The following is a 22,581-nucleotide window of genomic DNA, read 5'->3' as shown; positions in this document are numbered from 1 at the left end:
TTTATAACAATAAAAAATTGTTGGAGCCGGGTGCTGGTGACTCACACCTGTAATCCTAGCTACTCAGGAGGCTGAGATCTGAGGATCATGGTTCAAAGCCAGCCTGGGCAGGAAAGTCTGTGAGACTCATTTCCAATCAACTACCAGAAAACCAGAAGTGGTGCCATGGGTCAAAGTGGTAGAATACTAGCCTTGAGCTGAAGAGCTCAGGGACAGCACCCAAGCCCAGAGTTCAAGCCCCATGACTGACCAAAAAAAAAAAAAAATGTTGGAAAACAATAAAATATCTTGAAAATGTAAGTTTATGCTTGTTTAATAAAGTTCAGTAAAATATAGGTTATGTATAGGACTGAGACCATGGCTCCAACGGTCCTGCATAGCAAGTGGAAGGATCTAAGTTCAAACTCTACTACTGCCAAAAGGAAAAAACTAAAAAACAGATGCTAGTCATACCTGTAAATCTAGTTACTCAGGAAGCTAAGATTTAAGGATCACAGTTTTCTACCCAGTCTGGGTAGAAAAACCTTTGAGACTCTGATTTCCAACTAATCAGTAAAAAGCAAGAAGCGCAGGTGTGGCTTCAGTGGTATAGTGCCAGCCTAAATAAATCCTTCAAATTATTTCTGAAGCCAGTCTCCACTGCTTTGTTTCTTAAAGTCCCTGGTTTTCAGCTTCACAGGTCTTTTTCTTTCACATTTCTCTACTTCTATGAAAGAAACAAAAAACGCTGTGCTGCCAGCCTCAAATTCCAGGAAGTTAGCTAATGAATTACAGTATCTCAGTATATTCTTTGGCTCCTTAAAATTAATGATTGCTGGGGCTGGGAAGGTGGCTCAGTGGTAGAGCGCTTGCCTTGCATGCCTGAGGCCCTGGGTTTGATTCCTCAGCACCACATAAGCAAAAAGAAAAAAGCCGGAAGTGGCGCTGTGGCTCAAGTGGTAGAGTGCTAGCTGAAGAGCTGAGGGACAGCACTCAGGCCCAGCGTTCAGACCCCACGATCGGAACCCCCCCCAAAAAAGTTAATGATTGCTTGTTTTGCTGCATTTCCAAAGTGTGTGTGTGTGTGTTTGTGTGTGTGTGTTTGTGTGTGTGTTTTTCTAGGGCTTGAATTCAAGACTGTAGATACCCTCCTTGAGCTTTATTTTGTTCAAGGCTAGCACTTGAGCCACAGCTCCACTTCTGGCTTTTGGTGGTTAATTGGAGATAAGAGTCTCACAAACTTTCCTGCCTGGGCTGACTTTGAACCATGATCCTCCGAACTCAGCCTCCTGAGTAGCTAGGATTATAGGTATGAGCCACCTGCCGCTGGCTATCTATGAAGTGCTTCTGTGTACTTTACTGATGATCAAATTTTTTTTCTACTTCTTTTGAATTCTGAATAATTTTTTCTTTGTTGGTCGTGAAGCTTGGACTCTGGACCGGGACACTATCCCTGTGCTCTTCAGCTAAAGGTGAACAATCTACCACTTGACTCACAGTGCCACTTCTGGTTTACTGGTGGTTAACTGGAGATAAGAGTCTCATGGACTTTCCTGCCCAGGAGAACCTCAGATTTCAGCCTCCTGAGTAGATGGGATTACAGGCAAGAGCCACCAGTGCCTGGCTGAATTCTGAATAATTTCAGAGTTTGAGAATTTTCAACAGGCTGGCCTATAGATAAATCTGGTGATTTCTGTTAACAGAAAGCAGATAATGATTGGACTGTTGAGAAAACAAACTATACTGAAATTGTTTTAAATATAGTGCCATGCCGGGCGCTGGTGGCTCACGCCTGTAATCCTAGCTACTCAGGAGGCTGAGATCTGAGGATCTCGGTTCAAAGCCAGCCCGGGCAGGAGAGACTGTGAGACTCCTATCTCCAATAAACCACCAGAAAACCGGAAGTGGCGCTGTAGCTCAAGTGGTAGAGCGCTCGCCTTGAGCTGAAGAGCTGAGGGACAGTGCCCAGGCCCAGAGTTCAAGCCCCACGACTGACAAAAAAAAATAAAAAAAAATAAAAAAATAAATAAATATAGTGCCAAACTAAAAGTGGTCAGTTTATCTAGCAAATACTTTTATAGATATATTTTATATCCTATAGTGTTATGACAACTTTAAAGAGATGATAAGGCTTTTTAAACTACAGATCAGTAAACTATATTCCATTATATAATCTTCCTATAATTCTACAGTTTAGTTCGTGGAGTTATCTATTTACGGTGTGATTCTGATGCTAGACTGGACTGAAGACATCAGGCAGAAGGTCTAAGTCACTTACAATGAAGAATGAGGAGAAAGGGAAACCCAAAATCATGTCTTGAAATGTCTCACTTAGGCTGTCTGACCTGGAATACTGGGGTTCTTCTTGCTTCAGTTTTCCACTTGTGAAATAAAAGAAAAAGTGATACCAGGCATACTTCACACTCTCTCCTACTCAATGTGTGAATTCTAGTATCATCTTAAAAGACAGTTAAGAAATTCTTATCAGGGGCTGGGAATGTGGCTTAGTGATAAAGTACTTGCCTGGCATGCATTGCCCAGTACCATAAAAACAGAAAAAGCTGAAGTGGTGCTGGGTTCAAGTGGTAGAGTGCTAGTCTTGAGCAAAAAGAAGCTCAAGGACAGTACCCAGGCCCTGAGTTTAAGCGCCAGGAATGGCACAAAAAAAAAGAGAGAGAGAGAAAAAAATTCTATCAGTTAAGCACACTAAACTATATAGGACTTATCTTACTCAGTTTTGGTCTTTTCAGTTCATGACATTAGATTCACACCAGAACAAATACATTTATGTTTCTCTACCACAAAGTTATCTGTATTGTCTTCTTTCCTCCTTCCCTCCAATCTCATTTACCTTAAAGTCATTGATGTGTAGAAATTCATCAATGATAGATCTGGACTTTCTCTCCATCTCCTCTTCCGACAATGTAGACTTGTCAGGGGCTGACATTGTCGAAATTTCTGGTTTCATTACTAGTGGGATTAAAAAAGTTAGAAAATGAAAATGACAAAAATTAACATTAAAATGGTGGGACTACCATGGTTAATAATTTTATGTGCTTAACTTTTTAATCCAGTGCAGACATTTCATAAGTTTGATAAAGTAAGATATATAAAAGCATAAGACATTTTAGAATAAATATGTACTGAGTAACTTCATCATCTATAACAACAATTAAGAATTAGAACATAAACCCTTAAAAAGAGAGCTTTTCTGTTCCTTTCTGTATTTGACTTTTCCCATTGCTCCAATGACAAGGAGCACATGCAATCTTGTGCAGATTACCTCTGATAGCAGACAGTGTTGCTATCAGTGTAGCACACTGCTTTGTGGCAGTTCTTTAACATGTCATGACTACTCCTACTTTAACTTTGCTCAGTGTGCTTCTGTTGTCTGGGATGCACACCTGTACCTTTCCCTACAAACCTGTTTTGTCTTTCTGGTTCTTCAGGTGAGGGACATCTCCTTGGACATCTCCCTGGCATGATTCTAGGTAGTTCCCTTGTTTGTTTTCCCCTAGTACTAGGGTTTTTAACTCCTATACTCTCAGACATCTATTCTTTTAATTTTCTTTTAAATTTTGATTTTTTTAATTTTTTAAGGTAGTGTCTTTTTTTTTGGGGGGGGGGCCTGGAGCAAGCCTTGATCTCCCTACCAACTTCTCCTGTGTAAATGAAATTAAGAGACATGCATTGCCCTGCTTGGCTTGTTTTGGTCTCTTCCAACTTTTTGTCTGGGTTGGCCTTGAACTGCTATCATCTCAACCTATCTCTCAACAATCTGGAACTGTAGGCATGTACCACCATGCTAGGCTAATTCTCTTGCTATGTACCCTCGTAATTCTTTCCTTTCAGAATATATCTTTTGTGGAATTATCTGATCAAGCCTTTCCACCAAGAATGAAGGCTGAGAAGACTAAGTGTCTACCACTAACATTAAGTCTGATAAATGAGCTCCTGGACAACAAGCAAACAAGGACTCTTGTGCTGCATGTGTCCTATCCTTGCCTCTGAGGTTGCCAGAGCTACCTATCTATAATAGTTTCAAGTTTATACCCTTAGAAGAAGCCATTACAATTTTCCTCTGAAATCCATTTAAGGATTCCAAGTAACAAAAAGACAACTAACTTGAAAACTACATAAAAATTACAAGTGACCAATATTACTGCATGATTAAGACTCGGAAGATGTAGAAAATATCATTAATGTAAACTTTTTAATCACTGTTTTCATCATGACATCTAATACCCTTTAAAAATTGTCTAACTTTCCAGTTATGTGCTAGGTATTAACTTATTTCACCTTCATAATGTTAGGGTTACTTATGCTGATTTAACAGATTAAGTCAAGGGAAATGGGTTACATACATAAAGTAGTTTTTACAGCATTACCTCAGCAGATCTTTTTTACTCACTAAACAAGTTTTTACATGCTAAGCACATACAAAATACACCAAGAAGATGAAGGCAATAAAATACAATTGGGTAACTTGGGCCTGGGCACTATCCTTCAGGTTTTCAGCTCAAGGTGAACACTCTACTACTTGATCCATAGCGCCTCTTCTGGTTTTATGAGTGGTTTTATTGGAGACTTATTGGAGACAAGAGTCTCCAGAGTTCCCTTGCCCGGGCTGGCTTTGAACTGCAATCCTCAGATCTCAGCCTCTTGAATAGCTAGGATTACAGCGGCATGAGCCACCGACACCCCCTTTCTTTTTTAAGCAGTAACTTAATAATGAGAGTTTTCATACAGCCTGTATACACTAATAGCAACAAATACTAAGGAATTAGAGGACCTGGAGGAATTCAGATAGATTCCTATATACAAAGAGGACGTTGTCACCAAAACAATAAACAAAGAAGAAAATGTTCAAATTGCCAAGCAAAGAACACCTAAAAAATGGAAATGAGGGCTGGGGATATGGCTTAGTGGTAGAGTGCTTGCCTAGCATCCATGAAACCCTGGGTTCGAGTCCTTAGTACCACATAAACAGAAAAAAAACAGAAGTGGTGCTGTGGCTCAAGTGGTAGAACGCTAGCCTTGAACACAGGCTCAGGAACAGAGCCCCACGATTAGCAAAAAAAAAAAAAGGGGGAAAAGAAGTTGAAACAATCAAGTTACTCTTAACTTTCAAGGTGACGAAATGTGTGTTGCTATAATGTTTATTCTGAGTTTTACTTACACAAAAAAGTATTCTTATTTGTCCTTCTAAATTTAAGTCTAACACCTTTAGTCTTATATTTCTATTTCTATCCTTCAAAGCCTCTCACCTTGCTAAGCATAGTAGCACACATCTCTAATTCCAGGGACTCCAGAAGGAGAGACAGAAGGATCATGGTTTAAGAAAAAGCTTATGTTCTAACAAATAAGCTGCCTATCATGGTGCAGGAAATATAGGTAGGTTTATGGTTAAAGGCTGTGCAAAAACTTGAGATTCTATGGGAAAAAGAACTAGGGCAAAGAAGGATGGAGGCATAGTTCAAATGGCATAGCATCTGCCTAGCACATGGTAGGCCCCGAGTTCAAAGGCAAGTACCAGACTTTACCTGGGTCTCCAGCTTTGCCCCTCTCAGCCTCAGTGCTGCTCCTCTCCACGCCCACACCGCCTGTCAGCTGTTTTACAGTCTCCAGCATCTCTCTCCGCTGTTCTTCCTGAGACTGATTGTCTAACAGATCTTTACTGCTGCCACCTCTCATGAACGTATTCGGACGAGCTGTTGCAGATGGCAGGGGCTTGTCATTCTTCTCCCTGCCCATGCTTCCACGACTTAAAAGACAAAACAATACTTTTCAAAATAAACATCCCCTTTGCATTTACATGATGTAACACTAAAATTATGCCAAATAATTTTCAGAAGACCCTTTAGATGTAAGGCAGCAATTCTATTTCAAAGTATTATTATAGTACTTAATATTATAATATAGTATTAATATAAAAGGCATTTATATACTCTAAAGGAAGTACTTATTAAGATTTTTTAAAAGACTACTACCAGGTACCAGTGGCTCATGCCTATAACTCTCCCTACTCCAGAAGATTGAGAACTAGAGGATCATAACTTAAAGCTGAGGCAGGAAAGTCTGAGACTTTGTCTTCAAAATAATCAGTAAATAGCAGAGCCATAGGAATGGCTCAAGTGGCAAATCGCCAGCCAAGTAAGCGTTTCTAATGAGAGTGAAGTCGTTGGTTCATACCTGAGTATTGCCAATAAAAAGACACTATTACTAATTCCTTATTTTAATTCATAAAGCTTTTTCAAGGGGGCGGGGGAAGGCTGGGCGCTGGTGGCTCATGCCTGTAATCCTAGCTACTCACAAGACTGAAATCTGAGGAATGGAGTTTGAAGCCAATCCTGGAAAGAAGGTCTGTGAGACTCTTATCTCCAATTAACCACCATAAAAGCTGGAAGTGAAGTTATGACTTCAGTGATACACAATTGGATACCTTTTCTTTTTAAGCAGTAACTTGATAATGAGAGTTTTCACACAGTCTGTGTACTCTAATAGCAATAAGGAGTAGGGAATTAGAGGACCTGGAAGAATTCAGATAGCTTCCTTACATTGTTATGTCACCATAACAATTAATAAACAAAGAAGAAAATATTCAAAATTGCCAAGCAAAGGAATACCTAAAAATGAGAATGGAGTTAAAAACAAGTTATTCTTAACTTTCAAGTTCCTCCCCCCCCCCCCCCCCCGTCGGTTGTGGGGCCTGAACTCTGGGCTTGGACACTGTCCCTCAGCTCTTCAGCTCAAGGCTAACGCTCTACCACTTGAGCCACAGTGCCACTTCTGGCTTTTTCTGCTTATGTGGTACTGAGAAATCGAACCCAGGGCCTCATGCATTCAAGGCAAGCACCCTACCACTGAGCCACCTTCTAGTCCCTCAAGTTATTCTTAACTTTGGATATCCTTGAGCAAAACAGCTAAGGAACAGTACCCAAGGTCTTGAGTTCAAGTTTCAAAACAAAACAAAAATCATGAGCTAAATGAATGCAAGGGAAACAAATATCATAAGAACAGATGATCTCTACTGAGAAACTATGTTCATTTTAAGAGTCTCCTTTTAAACAATTCTAATTAGCTTGGCAAAAACAGTTCCTTTGTCTATTTGAGTTCAGAAGCATGATTATAAGGGAGAGACTTAGGTAGGGTACAAATGTAACTTCTGGAAAAGAGCACACACAAGTACTTAAAAAGCAGAGACATTAGTGGAAATTCATGGCAATGTAAAAGAGCCACAGATAACTTCCGTAGCAAAACTCATGTTGATGGATAATCTAAGTGTTCCTGAAAAGACGCACTAAGCATATTTTGTTTCAGAAGCCTAGAGAATTAATGAGCAATATTGTTTAGAAAAATCTAATGAGATTCTCAATAATAGTAGTAGTAGTAGTAGTAGGTAAAAGTTTGTGAGACAGTTGCAAAAAAGCTTATATAAAAAATTATTTTCAGGGGCTGGGAAGGCGGCTCAGTGGCAGAGTGCTTGCCTTGCATACACAAGGCCCTGGGTTCAATTCCTCAGCACCACATAAGCAAAAAGAAAAAAGCCGGAAGTGGCGCTGTGGCTCAAGTGGTAGAGCGTTAGCCTTGAGCTGAAGAGCTGAGGGACAGTGCCCAGGCACAGAGTTCAGGCCCCATGACCGGACCAAAAAAATAAATAAAAATAAAAAAAAAATAGGATATGACCTGTGTAATGGTTACAATGAAACGGATTGTTCTGTACTATTAATTGTATAATTGTATTCATACAAAAAGAAAGCCAACAGGAAAAAGAAAAGCAAAGGTAGGAAGACAACAGGCAGAGAAAATAGTGAAAAATAAGGATCTCAACAACTAGAGGAAAGTAAGAACATATGGTGTAGACAGTCATCATGTTTCTTGATGTTCTTGAGGGCACAAGGTAGTTATTCTACAGCATCCTGTCAACAATATACCAAGCCCTAGACATGACTAAAGAGTTCTGTGGAGAAGGGTTGGCTTTCTTAAGAAAAAAAAATTAGCTGTCAGGTAACCTTCCCTTCCCTTCCATCACACCCCATCCCAAACCCAACATCCAATTATGTCGGTACAATCAAGATTAAAGAAAGAAATCAATGTGTATAAGATACACACACACACACGCAAGCAACACACACACACACACACACACACACACACACACACACACACACACACACACGCAAACAAAATGGCCTGGAATAAATATGAAAAATGTGATTCTTACCTGGTTAATGTCCTTCGGGGATCAAACTCCAAAGGTGTTGCCGATGGGGACCCTGATGGTGCTGGAGGTTGAAGAGCAGAGAATCTATTTAAACTGGAAGCTCCTGACCGTAAGGCATCTGTAAGTATTAAAGATTTGGAAAAAATACAAATCACATGGCTACATGCAGAAAAAGTCAATTACCTGCCTCCCAGGGTTAGAGGCCCAAACTAGGATTCTTTGATCCTTCTTCCCTTCCTTCCTTTGATTAGGAATGTCTTTCATTTTATACTTTATTGTATTTTATTTTATACGTGTGATGGTTCTTGCTATGTTGTCCAGGTTGGTTGGAATTCCTGGGCCCAGGGGCCTCCACAGTAGCTGGGATTACAGGTGTTGGCTGTCATACCTGAGTTTTCTAACAATTTCAGTTAAGCCAACTTCCTGATCCATTTATAGCACATTCTGAGAAGTAAAGGATTAGAGGGATTTTGTAAAAAGAAAATAATAAATAAATAACATTTAGCAATCTTTGGTGATAATGTGTGTGTATATGTATCTTTTTTTGGGGGGGGGGGCAGTCCTGGGCTTGAACTCAGAGCCTGGGTACTGTCCCTGAGCTTCTTTTTGCTCAAGGTTAACACTACCACCTAAGCCACAGTGCTACTTCGGCCTTTTCACTTTATGTGGTGCTGAGGAATGGAACCCAGGGCTTCATACATGCTTGGCAAGCACTCTACCACTAAACCACATTCCCAGCCCGGTCATTATAATTTGCACTTTTAAAAACATGTAAGTCAAGGGCCAGTGACTCATGCCTGTAATCCTAGCTGTGTAGGAGGATGAGAACTGGGGATTACAGTTTGCAGCTAGCCCAGGTTAAAATGAAATCCATTATCTGTGAGACTTTTTTTTTTGTTGATTGTGGGGCTTGAACTCAGGGGCCTGCGTGCTGTCACTGAACTCTTTTGCTCAAGGCTAGTGGTCTACCACTTTAAGCCTTAGCTTCACTTTTAATTTTTGAGTGGTTAACTGGAGATAAGAGTCTCATGGGAACTTTTCTGCTCAGGCTGGCTTTGAACTGTGATCCTCAGATCTCAAGCCTCTGGAGTAGCTAGGATTACAGGTGTGAGCAATCAGCATCTGGCTTCTGTGAGATTTTCATTTCCAATTAAGCAAACCATTCCTTGACCTACACACCACTTCCCCCCAAAAAGCTGGAAGTGGAGCTGTGGCTCACATGGTATAGAACCAGCCTTTAGCAAAAATGCTCAGGGACAGTGCCAAGGCCCTGCGTTCAAGGCCCAGAATGGGCACAAAATAAACACATAAATATCCTAAGTGGGGTATAGTAAATAGGGAAGCAGATCAAAATGAACTACAAGACTGTACAAAGTTAACCAATATAAAGGTTATGACATCATTTGAATAAAATTATATACATGTGTATTTTTTTTTGTTGGTCATGGGTGCTGAACTCTGGGCTTGGGCACTGTCCCTCAGCTCTTCAGCTCAAGGCTAGTGCCCTACCACTTTGAGCCACAGCGCCACTTCCAGCTTTTTCTGCTTATGTGCTGCTGGGGAATCGAACCCAGGGGTTCATGCATGCGAGGCAAGCACTCTACCACTGAGCCAACTTCCCAACCCTACATGTGTATTTTTAAATGAATAATAAAAAATTTGATTTTTTTTTTTTTCGGTTGTGGGGCTTGAACTCTGGGCCTGGGCGCTGTCCCTCAGCTCTTCAGCTCAAGGCGAGCGCTCTATCACTTAAGCTACAGCGCCACTTCAGGTTTTCTGGTGGTTTATTGGAGATAGGAGTCTCACGGTCTTCTCCTGCCCGAGCTGGCTTTGAACTTTGATCCTCAGATCTCAGCCTCCTGAGTAGCTAGGATTACAGGCGTGAGCCACCAGCGCCTGGCAAAATTTGAAAATTTAAGGAATTTCTTTGCTGTTTTTGGCTGGTCCTGGGTTTGAACTCAGAGCTTGAGTGTTGTCCCTGAACTTTTGTCCTCAAGACTACAGTTTGTCACTTGAGCCATAGCTCCACTTCCAGCTTGTAGGTGGTTAATTGCAGATAAATGTCTCACAGGCATTTTTGCCCAGGCTGGCTTCAAGAGATGATTCTCAGATCTCAGCCTCCTGACTAATTAGGATTACAGGCATGAGCCACTAACTGCAAGCTCTGAAGTTTCTTAGGAGGAATATAAGCAGGAAGCTAAAATTGAAGCCTTCCTTCCTCTCCCCCATATTTTTGGGTAGTACTGGGATGTAGACTCCCTTTTCCAATGAATTTCTTTAGTTAAAAAGACATGATGTGGGCTGGGAATGTGGCTTAGTGAGAGTGTGTCTAGCAAGCATGAAGCCCTGGATTCGATTCCTCAGTGCCACATACAAAAAGAAAAAGCTGGAACTGGTGCTGTGGCTCTAGTGATAAAATGAATGCTAGCCTTGAGTAAAAGCAGCTCAGGGACAGTGCCCAGGCACTGATTTCAAGCCCCAGGAAATTGGAGAGGGGGGGAGCGGAAATGGGGGGAAGGAAAGAGAGGAGACATGGCTATGACAGTCCATTTTTAGTCTTTTTATCTAAGGTGCTTAGGATCTAATTGAGGGCTCTGTGCATGTTCAGCAAACACTGAGCTATACCTCACAGCTAGAAGTCCTAAAATTCCTATACCGTGTCTTATTTTTTTATAAGAATTCTGAGAAAAGCTTCAATCTAATTCTTTATATTTTTAAAGCTCCCAGATGAAATGATTTTATGTATTAAGATTACTATTATTATTCCTGTCATCCCAGCTTCCAGGGAAGCACAAGTAGGAGTATCAACAGTATAGGCTGGCCAGGGCATAAAGTGAAATGCTACCTTAAAAAAGACCAACTGATTTTACACACACACACGTGCGCGCGCGCGCGCGCGCACACACACACACACACACACACACACATACACACACAGAGTCAATGGGCTGGTAAGTAGATCAAGTGGTACAGTGCTTGCCTAGCACTAAGTTCAAACCCTGGTACTGAAAATGTGTTTTTAAAAACTATCAAGCCATCTAGTGGCTCAGGATCTATAATCCAGTTACTTGGCTGGATAGACCCAAAGATGTGGAGGATAGTGATTTAACGCCAACCTGGGCAGAAAGTTAGCAAAACTTCAACAAATAAGCTTGGCATGGTAGTATAGTCCTGTAATCTCAGCTAAAGGAAGGCATAGGTAGGAAGATAGTGGCTAGACACTGGTCTGGGAAAAGTGTAATATTTTATTTATTTATTTATTTATTGTCGGTTGTGCGGCTTTAAGCTGGGCCTGGGCGCTGTCCCTGTGCTCTTCAGCTCAAGGCAAGCACTTCTACCACTTGAACCACAGTGCCACTTCCGGTTTTCTAGTGGTTTATTGGAGATAAGATTCTCACAGACTTTCCTGCCTGGGCTGGCATTGAACTGCGATCCTCAGATCTCAGCCTCCTGAGTAGCTAGGATTATAGGTGTGAGCCACCAGTGCCCAGCTAAGTGTGATATTTTATCTGAAACATAACTAAAATAAAAATGTACCAGGAGCATGGCTCACCTGGTAGAATGTAAGGCCCTGAGTTCAAGCCTGATACTAAAAACAAAACAAAAAACCATATTCTTCAGTTTTTAGTTTCCCTTTTAATTAGGAGGTCCTATTGTGAACAACAATAAAAGAACATAAAGGACAACCTAAAACCCCAAAAATGGGACACCTTCAAATGTTCTCTAACGAAGCAGGGAAATGATGGTTGGCAATAGTTAAGTAAATATTTCAAAATAGTCACTAGAAAGGATTCTGAACATGTCTAACAAGAAGAAATGAGATAAATGGTAACAGACAACAGTGGCAAGGGCAGGGCAATACCACACATACCAGTTTCGCTTGCTTTCGCTCCACCACTGCTGCCTTTTCCCCAGCTTCCCAACTGTGCTTTAGGTACCAGCTGAATTTTCTCATCAATTGTGGGCTGTAACAAAAGTGGCCAGAAGTCATTTATAGGAAATATGCTAGAAGACTAGTTCTTCTCTGTTTTCTTCTTCAATGCAGTAGATGCAATTTTTGCAACAGATTTGTTTGGAATGACAGTTTACAAAACAGGAGTGAAGATATACTGTTACAGGGCAGGGAAGGTGGTTCAGTGGTAGAGCGCTTGCCTTGCATGCTCGAGGCCCTGGGTTCGATTCCTCAGCACCACATAAGCAAACAGAAAAAAAGCCGGAAGTGGCACTGTGGCTCAAGTGGTAGAGCGCTAGCCTTGAGCTGAAGAGCTGAGGGACAGCGCCCAGGCCCAGAGTTCAGGCCCCACGACCGGACCCAAAAAAAAAAAAAAAAAGATATACTGTTACAGTAGTGGATCACTGCAGTCAAGGACTTGCATGAATTCAGTTCCACAAAATGCAGTCTGAAGGTACTAGGTCAGGAGAATATACTGAGGTGGGTGGGTCTCTTTATTTAGGGTGATTTATTAGTTTGTCAAATGTATTAAGCAAACTTGTAATGATTTTGCTTGTATAATAGTGTCCAACAATTTAAGAAAGAAAAAAAAAGGAATGCATAAACATTTAAAAAATTCATTCACAAATTTTATCACATTATCAAAGATAATAAGTTGGGGTTAAGAGTAGGGTAAAATATGAGAATCCAAGAAAGGGACATAGGAGAGATAAGAGAACAGTACTGGATTCTCTCAGGAGCTTGGTGTCTTTTACATTTAACATGCAAGCACAACTTTAGGAGAAATGAATGGAATTACATTGTAACATGTTATTACCAAATACAACAACTGGGGGCTGGGAAGGCTCAGTGGTAGAGCGCTTGCCTTGCATGCATGAGGCCCTGGGTTCGATTGCTCAGCACCACATAAGCAGACAAAAAAAACGCCAGAAGTGGTGCTATGGCTCAAGTGGTAGTGCACGCTAGCCTTGAGCTGAAGAGCTTAGGGACAGCAACCAGGCCCAGAGCAAAGCAAAAAACAAAACACAAAAAACAAAAACTGGAATATAGTGGGGTTGTTTTGGTAGCAAAAATATTCTATATTGTAACAGTAAGATGCTCTCTTGATATGTAACATGCTTTCACACAAATCCCTCCTAATCAACAATGAGTATGAGTGTTTTTGAACTTTCTCTATGATACATAAGAGAGTGCCTGTAATAGTACAACTGCTATATATAAAAATTATTAAGTTTTTCAAGCTTTTATGGTACTGGTCTTAGACATTTGACAATAGTACTATTTTATTTCATGCTGTTCATACAGAAAAAGTAATGTTAAAAACACAAATTTTATCATTAAATATTGATGTAGAATATTCAAAGACGAAGTTAACATTGAAGGAATCATTCAAATGTACAATTGCAGTACTTGCTAGACATGGGGGTGGTTGGGAATTAACTTGTTTTTAGCAATGGAGTTCTTGCTTTAAGATATAAACATCAAGATGAATGTGCCAGATTCTTAGAAAACAGCATCCTACCAAAGAGAGGTCTTCATAAAGGAGCAAAACTTTGCCAAAACACAAAGATATGTTAATTTTTATCACTTTTACTGTGTTTTGTGTTGTTTATTTGCTTTTTTGTTTATGAAACAAGGTCTTGTTATACAGTCCATTCTGGGCTCAAATTCACTTGTAGTTCATATTCCCCTTGAACTCTTGAACTCCTTGCCTTTGCCCTCCGAGTCCTGGCATTGTAGGCATGTACAACTAGACCCATAATTCTTTAACAAAAATAATTTTGTTTTATCTTTTTTTCATTTGATGTTTTCACACTAGCTTTAGATTATCTTTAGAATTCTACTGGCAAGCTGCCAATTTTCAGAATTATGGAAAATGTATTACACATAAAATATGTATTATACATAAACAATTTGCAAAACCAAATGGACTGGGAAGATCCTCCCTCCTGACTTTTTGTGTGCTGATCCTGGGGCTGGAATGCAGCAAAGTCTGGGCACTGTCCATCAGCTTTTGTGCTTAAGGCTAGTGCTATACCACTTGAGCCACAGCTCCACTTCTGGATTTTCCTGCCAAGCTGACTTCAAATTGTAATTCTCAGATCTGGTGTGAGCCACCAGCGCCTGGCTGAAAGTTCTTATTTTTAATTCTGCTTTCATAACATTCTTTTAAATTCTTCACTGATGCTTACTGCTTCAAATATCTGGAGAGAAAATTCTCCCGTTTTACTGTCTATAGATTCTTAAGAGACAGCAAGGTAGAATATATTAAAACTCTTTATTCAAGAACAATTTCTAGAACAATTTCTAGAACAGTCTTCTGTGATTTCTTTTAGGCCTTGTATACAGAAACTGTTTTCAGAGTTAGATTTAAAATATTAACTGACTCTTTCACAGATACAAGGATAGATCATGTAAAAGTCTGCAAGGTAAGCCGGGCGCTGGTGGCTCACGCCTGTAATCCTAGCTACTCAGGAGGCTGAGATCTGAGGATCTCGGTTCAAAGCCAGCCCGGGCAGGAGAGACCGTGAGACTCCTATCTCCAATAAACCACCAGAAAACCGGAAGTGGCGCTGTAGCTCAAGTGGTAGAGCGCTCGCCTTGAGCTGAAGAGCTGAGGGACAGCGCCCAGGCCCAGAGTTCAAGCCCCACGGCCGACCAAAAAAATAAAAAAAGTCTGCAAGGTTTCTTAAATATCTTTATCATCACTTCTTTTTATCTTAAGCATCCCACCTAAGAATTAACTTAGGTCTTCCTATTAAGAAAACCCTCACAGCTGGGCACTGGTGGCTCACGCCTGTAATCCTAGCTACTCAGGAGGCTGAGATCTGAGGCTCACAGTTCAAAGCCAGCCCGGGCAGGAAAGACTGTGAGACTCCTATCTCCAATAAACCACCAAAAAACCGGAAGTGGCGTTGTAGCTCAAGTGGTAGAACACTCGCCTTGAGCTGAAGAGCTGAGGGACAGTGCTCAGGCCCGGAGTTCAAGCCCCACGACCGACCCAAAAAAAAAAAAAAATGAGAAAACCCTCATAGAACTTGTCCCTGTGGCTAATGTCTCTAAACTTACCTACTTAAGAGGCAGAAATTGGGAGACCAAAGGTCAAGGCCAGTCTAGGCCTAAACTAAAGTTCCTGAGATACCATCTCAATCAATGCTATAGAAGAAGCACAATGGCTGGGCACAGGTATTTACTTTGCACCTCAGTAACATGGGAATCATAAAACAAGAGGATTGTAATCCAGGCCCACTCAAGTATAAACCAAGACCTTATCTAAAAAATAACCAACAGCTGGGCGCCAGAAGCTCACAGCTGTAATCTTAGCTACTCAGGAGAGGAGGCTGAGATCTGAGGATCACAGTTCAAAGCCAAGCCTGGGCAGGAAAGTCCATGAGGAAAGTTCCAGAAAACTGGAAATGATGCTGTGGCTCACATAGTAGAGCACTAGCCTTGAGCTGAAGAGCTCAGGGACAGTACTCAGGCCCAGAGGTCAAGCCCATGACTGACTAAAAAAAAAAACCAACAAGAACATAAAAAAGGCTGTTAGGAAGGCTCATTGGTATAGTGCCTGCTTAGCAAATGCAAAGCCCTGAGTTTCTACTATAAGAAAAAAAGAGAAAAGGTAAATAAATAAAAAATGACTAGTATCAGAAAGATATGTAAACTGCATTGATCAATTTTATAAAATATACAATGTGGCTATTCTATGCGTGAAAAGTGCTTAGGAGGCTCATGGTAAGAGTGTTGCAAATTACATTTTAAATGTCATGCTCACCTTAGTAATTTTGAGGAATTTGGAGGGGTCCAGTACCCGACTGTTCTTGGCCCCTTGCACGGTGTTCCATCCACCTTCCTCCACTCTCTGAACACCTGTAAGGAGATAGAGTAAGCTAGTCTCTCATGTATTTCAAGTCTGTATGACAATGAAAAAAAATGAGTAAGATTTTCACTCCAATTTAACCCAGGAAAAAGACAAAAGAAGCTGCTAAAGTATTGTTAGCAATCTCTAATATCCTCAGCATGAAAACATCAAGCAGAGGCATCCTGCCTATACCGGATCTCTAGGAAACATTACTGACCTACAGGGAATCAAATGACACAAACAATTCAGTGACAAGGCAGAGGCCAGATCTGGTGTTTACAGAGTTAATCACTAGAGGATTTTGAGAACAAGTTAGTGCTGGTGCTAAGTCTTGAGCCCAGGGGTCTGGGTGCTGTTAAGTCACAGTTCCACTTCCAGTTTTTTGGTAGTTGAGTATCAAGGACATTTCCTGCCCAGGTTGGTAAACCATGAACCTCAGATCTCAGCCTCCTGAATAGCAAGGATTACAGTTAGAATGAGATGAACCACCAGTGCCAGATGGTATGGGGGTTTTAGTTTTCTAGAATTGTACTCTAACATGTGAGTCATACCTCTAGTCTTGCTTTTTTTGGCTATTTTGGACATAAGTATCATGTACTTTTCTGCCAAGACCGGCTTCAAACCATGATTAGCTCCAGGGTAGGAAGGAATATGGGTGAGTGCCACTGGCACCTAGCATCAAAGGGTCTTAATTCTCCAAAACATTTTCCATTCAGTCTGAAAAGGTATATATTTTATTCTAATCAGTCTTGTTTATTTCCCTTTTATTGTGTGTGTTCCTTTAAATTTCATGATTGAAAATTTTCTTTTGAAAAATCAATCATTCTCTAAGGCTCAGATTCAATAAAGATTTCTTCCAGCTTTGTAAGCTTATTTTACTCTGGATGTTTTTTCCCCTCTAAATATCAGTAACCTTAATGGAGAATTCATTAAAAATTGATGATATCTTCAATTTGCATGACAAATGTTTTCTGGGTCTATTTAACCTGCCTAGGTAGCCTATGTACTTCAGAGGAAGAACTGTATTTTCTTTTTTTTGGCCAATCCTGGGGCTTGAACTCAGGACCTGAGCATTGTCCTTGAACTTCTTTTGTTCAAGGCTAGCACTCTACCACTTGAGCCACAAGACTACTTCTGGCTTTTTCTGTTTATGTGGTATTGAGGAATTAAACCCAGGGCTTCATGCATGTTAGGCAAGCACTTTACCACTAAGTCACATTCCCAGACCTCTTTTTTTTTTTTTTTGGCCAGTCCTGGGGTCTGGGCACTGTCCCTGAGCTTCTTTTGCTCAAGGCTAATGTTCTATCACTAGAGCCACAGCACCACTTCCAGCTTTTTCTGTGTATGTGGTACTGGGGAATTGAACCCAGGGCTTCGTGCAAGCTCAGCAAACACTCTAACCTAAGCTGCATTCCCAGCCTATTTTCTAGTTCTTATAAAGATGTTCAAGATAGTCTTGTAAACAAACGTCTTTGAAGAAATAAAATACTGATTTAAAGTTGGGCGTTGTTGGCTCACATATGCAATACTAGCTTATTCAGGAGGCTAAGATCTCAAGATCCTGGTTTTTCAAAGCCAGCCAGAGCAAGAAAGTCTTGAGACACTTATCACTAACAAACTACTCAGAAAAGGCTGGAAGTGGCCTTTTCTGATGTAGTCGAGTGCTAGCCTTGAGCAGAAGAAGCTTAGAGAAAGTTCCCAGGCCTTGAGTTGAAAGCCCAGGACCAGACAAAAAAAAAATATTTTTTAAAAATTTAATTTCTGCACTCTTAATGACATGTGAACCAGCATCATGTAACAACTACCACTCAAGGTGAGTGCTCTACCACTTGAGCCACAGCATCACTTCCGGTTTTCTGAGTGGTTTATTGGAGAGAAGAGTCTCACAGACTTTTCTTGCCCAGAGTGGCTTTGAATGGATCCTTAGATTTCAGCCTCGTGAGTAGCTAGGCTTACAGGCGTAGCCACTGGTGCCTGGCTACCATTCTATTCTTTTGAGTTACTCTGTGATCTCATTTCATATTTGAGTAAAAATTTCTTACATATATAGCCCTCAAAGTCCCAGGATCTTCACAGTCCATTCCTCCTATCCTCACCTGGTCTTCTCTTCTCTTTGGTCATGAGCTGTTGGACCTTCCTTTGTTCTTCTTGTTCTTCTATTTTGGCTTCTTTGTGAATCTGTTCAATAGTTTTGGGGCCCTGATCTGCCCTTCGAGATATCCAATTACACTAAAAACATGGAAAATTAGGTTATCAGACAGAAAACAGAACAATAAATTGATACTCTTCTACAAAAAAATATCTACAAAGAGCGGAATCATAGAATTTATCTTGTATAGCTAATAGCTTTGGAATTTAAGCTAAAGAAATAAAATCTTTTTTTTTTTTGGTTGGTTGTGGGGCCTGGAGACTCTGGGCCTAGGTGCTGTCCCTCAGCTCTTCAACAATTAACACTTGAGCCACAGTGCTACTTCCGACTTTCTTCTGCTTATGAGTTGCTGAGGAATCAAACCCAGGGCCTCATTCATGCAAGGCAAGCACTCTACCACTGAGCCACCTTCCCAACCCAAGAAATAAAGTCTTCTATATAACAACTGTGGCCATCTATACACTGCATCTTCCAGAAGCTGTCTGTCTGGGGAAAATGGCTCCTTTACTTTGTTTTTTCTCCCTGCATGAATGCACATATGGTCCTTCCTAGAAGTCCCTGCCCAGCATCTGTAATTCCAGTTGCTGGGGTACCTGGGGGCAAGTAAGAGGTTCCGCAGGCTCTGAGGTCACTTCCGCATCCACTGCAGCCACACCTCCTCATCTATATACTCTCTCTGCCATAAGTTCTCTCTATATGCCTACATCTGATGCAGCCCCACTGGGCTTACCTAATAAACTCTCTTCTGCCTGAACAGCAGCCCTTCCAAAGGAAAGAACTACCCCAAATATATCTTATTATAATTTTTTATTATTTATTTGTGCCCGTACTGGGGCTGGAACTCAGGGTCTGGATGCTGTCCCTGAGCTTCTTTTGCCCAAGGCCAGCACTCTGCCTGTTTGAGCCAGAGTTACTTCAGGCTTTTTCTTTTGTCAGTTGTGGGGCTTGAACTCATGGCTTGGGCACTGTCCCTAAGTCTCTGTGTTCAATACTAGTGATCTACTACTTGAGCCATGATGCCACTTCCAGTTTTTGAGTAGTTAATTGTCTCACAATTTGAGTAGTTAAAAGTCTTATAGGGACTTTTCTGCCTCAGCTGGCTTTGAGCAACCATGCTCAGATCTCAGCCTCCTGAGTAGCTAAGATCACAGGGTGAGCCACCGACACTGGGGATTTAGGCTTTTCCTTAGTTTATTGTAGATATGATTCTCCCACTTTCCTGCCCAGGCTGTTTTGGAACCATGACCCTCAGATCTCAGCCTCCTGGGTAGCTAGAATTATAGGTGTAAGACACCAATGGCCTAGATTTATCATTTATTATTTTCTATTTGGAGAGAAGAGAGGGCAAAGAGGAGGGGGAAAATTTCTTGACCTTGCCTTCACAGGTGTGTAAATCAAGTGTAACCAACATTTTCCCTATTCCACGATGTCTCCCCCTTTTATCCCAAATTCTTTGTGATTAAGTGATTACATAATTTCCCAAATTTCACAGTATTGTGGGATAGTGATGCTTAAAGTCACAAACACATTCTAACTTTCATGAGGCAAACTGTCTATCATGGTCTATAACATTTATGAGTTCTATGAGCTTTGCAATACAGTTATTTCTTCCACATTGGGTGGTACATACATTTGTTTTGTACAGCATCAGCTGTTCCTTCTCTCCCACTCCTTCCCTCCCTCCCATCACTGCCACTGAGTTGCTTAGTTCATTTTGATCAATGTCCAGTGCAGCTGATGGGTCCCGCTGTTGTATGTTTTCCCCTGATTCCCTCTAGTTCTGTGTTGTCCTCCTGGTTTCCCCCAGCTTTGCACATATATACCATATATGTGATCAGTAGCACGGGGTTATTTAGTAGTTATTCAAGGAGCTGAGTGGAAGTCCTTTGTTTCTGAAGTCTTGTTAATTTTATCATATCACCTTGTTTTGGATTTAACATCCACTTATCAGGGAGACCATGTGACTTTTGTCTCTTTGCTCTTGGCTCACCTTGCTCAACCTGATTTCTTCTAGCTTCATTCATTTCTCTGCACAATGCTCTTTGTTTAGCCCTCTAATTAGGACAAAAGTTGTTTCCCCAACACTACAGTCCCAACTTCCCATAAGAACAACAAATGGTTTCAGGCATGAATGACAAATAGAGTTAGAGTAGCCTTCAAATCCCTATAGTATTGTCAATTGCAGTGGCTTTGCTTTGAAGAAAGACCCTAAGACAACACCTACACTAACCAAGATAGACAGGAAAGAGGTAGGTTTCTGTTCATTTTTTTTTTTCCTTTTTTGGTTCTGGCCCTGGGGCTTAGACTCAGTGCTTGAGTGTGGTCCCTGAGCTTTATGTATTCAAGACTAAGACTCTACAAAATGAGATACAGCTCCACTTCATTTTTTTGGCCAGTCATGGGGCTCGGGGCCTGGGCACAGTCTCTGAGCTTCTTTTGCTCAAGGCTAGCACTCTACCACTTGGGCCATAGCACCACTTCTGGCTTTTTCTGTTTATATGGAACTGAGAAATTAAACCCAGGGCTTTGTGCATGCTACCACATTCCCAGCCCCAATTGGAGATAAAGAGTCTCAAGGATTTTCTTGCTTGTGCTAGCTTTAAACCATGATCTCCAAATCTCAGCCTTCCAAGTAGTTAGGATTACAGGTATGAACTATTGGCAGTGAGCTATATTCACTTTTGTTGTGGTATATCTTTTATAGAAGGTTCAATTAAAACTGAAAAAAAGAGGTGGAAATGATTAAAACTGCACATGGAATGAGAGGAGGGCAGAAGCAGCAGAGCAAGAAACAGAGTAGACAGGAAAACATCAGCTGGGCGCCGGTGGCTCACACCTGTCATCCTAGCTACTCAGGAGGCTAAGATCTGAGGATCTCGGTTAAACCCAGCTGGGGCAGGAAAGCCTGTGAGACTCTTATCTCCAATAAACCACTTGGAAACCAGAAGTGGCACTGTGGCTCAAGCAGTAGAGCGCTCGCCTTGAGCTGAAGAGCTGAGGGACAGCCCCCAAGCCCAGAGTTCAAGCCCCATGCCTGACCCCCCCCCCCAAAAAAAGAAAAGAAAACATCAACATCAATGTACTGACCCTTTACATAATTGAATATTTACAACAAATCTGGAAGGCTAGCATCATCCTTCATTTTAGAGACTAAAGAATGTAAAACTCAGATTATTCAGTTTAAACTGCAATGTGATCTGCTAAACAGAGTAAGGAAAAGAAACAAAGGCCACAAACCTTTTCTTATTTTGTATAACTCTAAGTCTGCCAATTCAAGTTCTTAACTTAAAGCAAAACTATTAAAATTTTACACATGTAAATAACAAGATAACCTTGCTAAACCCAATTTCTTAAAACAGACTGTATTCTTTCTACTTACCAGCCTGAGGTCAATCACATCTTGAAGCATGAATCGAATCCTAGATGAGGTTTTTCTTTCTTTCACAATTTTCTCCATCTGATTAAAGTACTGGTCCATCCGAGGCTACAAGAGATAAAATCACTAGTATTCCTAGATGAAAAATTCAAATGTAATTTTTACCATCCAGATTTTCAAATGGTTGAGGAATAACAGCGTAGAATTAGTAGTGGTAGAATTTTGGCAACTTATGACTGAAGCAGAATAACTTAAGAAAACTGAGGCCTGGTGTAGGCAACTCAGAAATATGGTATCTAGAAACTTAGAAATGCTATCTTTGCTTCAGAGAGGCAACTGAATGCATTCTTTCCTAAGGGATGCATTTTTCACCCAAGAATTCACAACTGCCTGACAGGATGCCCCAAAATGCAGATAGCAGGATGTATTCTTACCTTGAAACTCAGAGAATAACATCAGGTATAGTAAAAGCAAAGATAAAGCACCTAGCTTTTCACAACTTAAAGCCAGACCCCCTGCCTTTACCCTATAAATAACCAACAACCCAAGGAGCTAGGGGCTCTCTGGGTGTCTCCTTCTGTGTGTCTGTGTCTTTGTATCCCTATGAGAGCACCCACACTCTGCCAGAGTGTGCTCCTGCCCTTCTGTTTGTCTGCTTGTCTGTTTCCTTGCTTGTTTACTTAATAAAGCTTTGCCAAGGTTTCTTATCATTGTGACTTGTCCAGAAATTCTTTTTATTTATTTATTTATATATTTTTTTCAGAAATTCTTATTCTGTGATTAAAGTGAAGAACCCTAAGTGAAGAGTTCCTATATTTAAAGGGGTGCTTCACTAAATCTCACCTCTGTCTGGTGACAACCACATTATTTAAAAGGACATTTTCCAGTGTCTGTGAAAAATACCACAGCTTTGGAAGTGTCTATAAGACAGAGATACCTTGTCCCTTATTCTAATATCTTTGCTGAGAATAATGAGGACAATGGTTTTTGTAAAAAATGCTAATATGTTATGCTGGAAGGACTGACCTCTGAGCTTTGT

The 22,581-nt window shown here is 40.9% G+C and overlaps 1 protein-coding gene across 1 annotated transcript in view; it reads right to left on the bottom strand.

The window, feature by feature from the left end:
• Eif4g3 (eukaryotic translation initiation factor 4 gamma, 3) overlaps positions 1-22,581 on the bottom strand; it is a 190,803-nt gene that overhangs the window by 34,760 nt on the left and 133,462 nt on the right. Inside the window, exons 21-27 of the mRNA XM_013032571.1 lie at positions 21,546-21,650; positions 18,114-18,246; positions 15,931-16,025; positions 12,075-12,168; positions 8,204-8,321; positions 5,523-5,743; positions 2,831-2,949 (exon numbers count right to left, since the gene is read on the bottom strand). Of these exons, the coding sequence (XP_012888025.1) occupies positions 2,831-2,949; positions 5,523-5,743; positions 8,204-8,321; positions 12,075-12,168; positions 15,931-16,025; positions 18,114-18,246; positions 21,546-21,650 (885 nt within the window). The remainder of the gene's footprint in view (positions 1-2,830; positions 2,950-5,522; positions 5,744-8,203; positions 8,322-12,074; positions 12,169-15,930; positions 16,026-18,113; positions 18,247-21,545; positions 21,651-22,581) is intronic.

Source organism: Dipodomys ordii, unplaced genomic scaffold (genome assembly GCF_000151885.1).
Source record: "Dipodomys ordii isolate 6190 unplaced genomic scaffold, Dord_2.0 Scaffold6, whole genome shotgun sequence".
Lineage (NCBI taxonomy): Eukaryota > Metazoa > Chordata > Mammalia > Rodentia > Heteromyidae > Dipodomys > Dipodomys ordii.
Note: the sequence above shows the minus strand (reverse complement) of the source record. Positions and strands in the feature narration are given on the sequence as shown.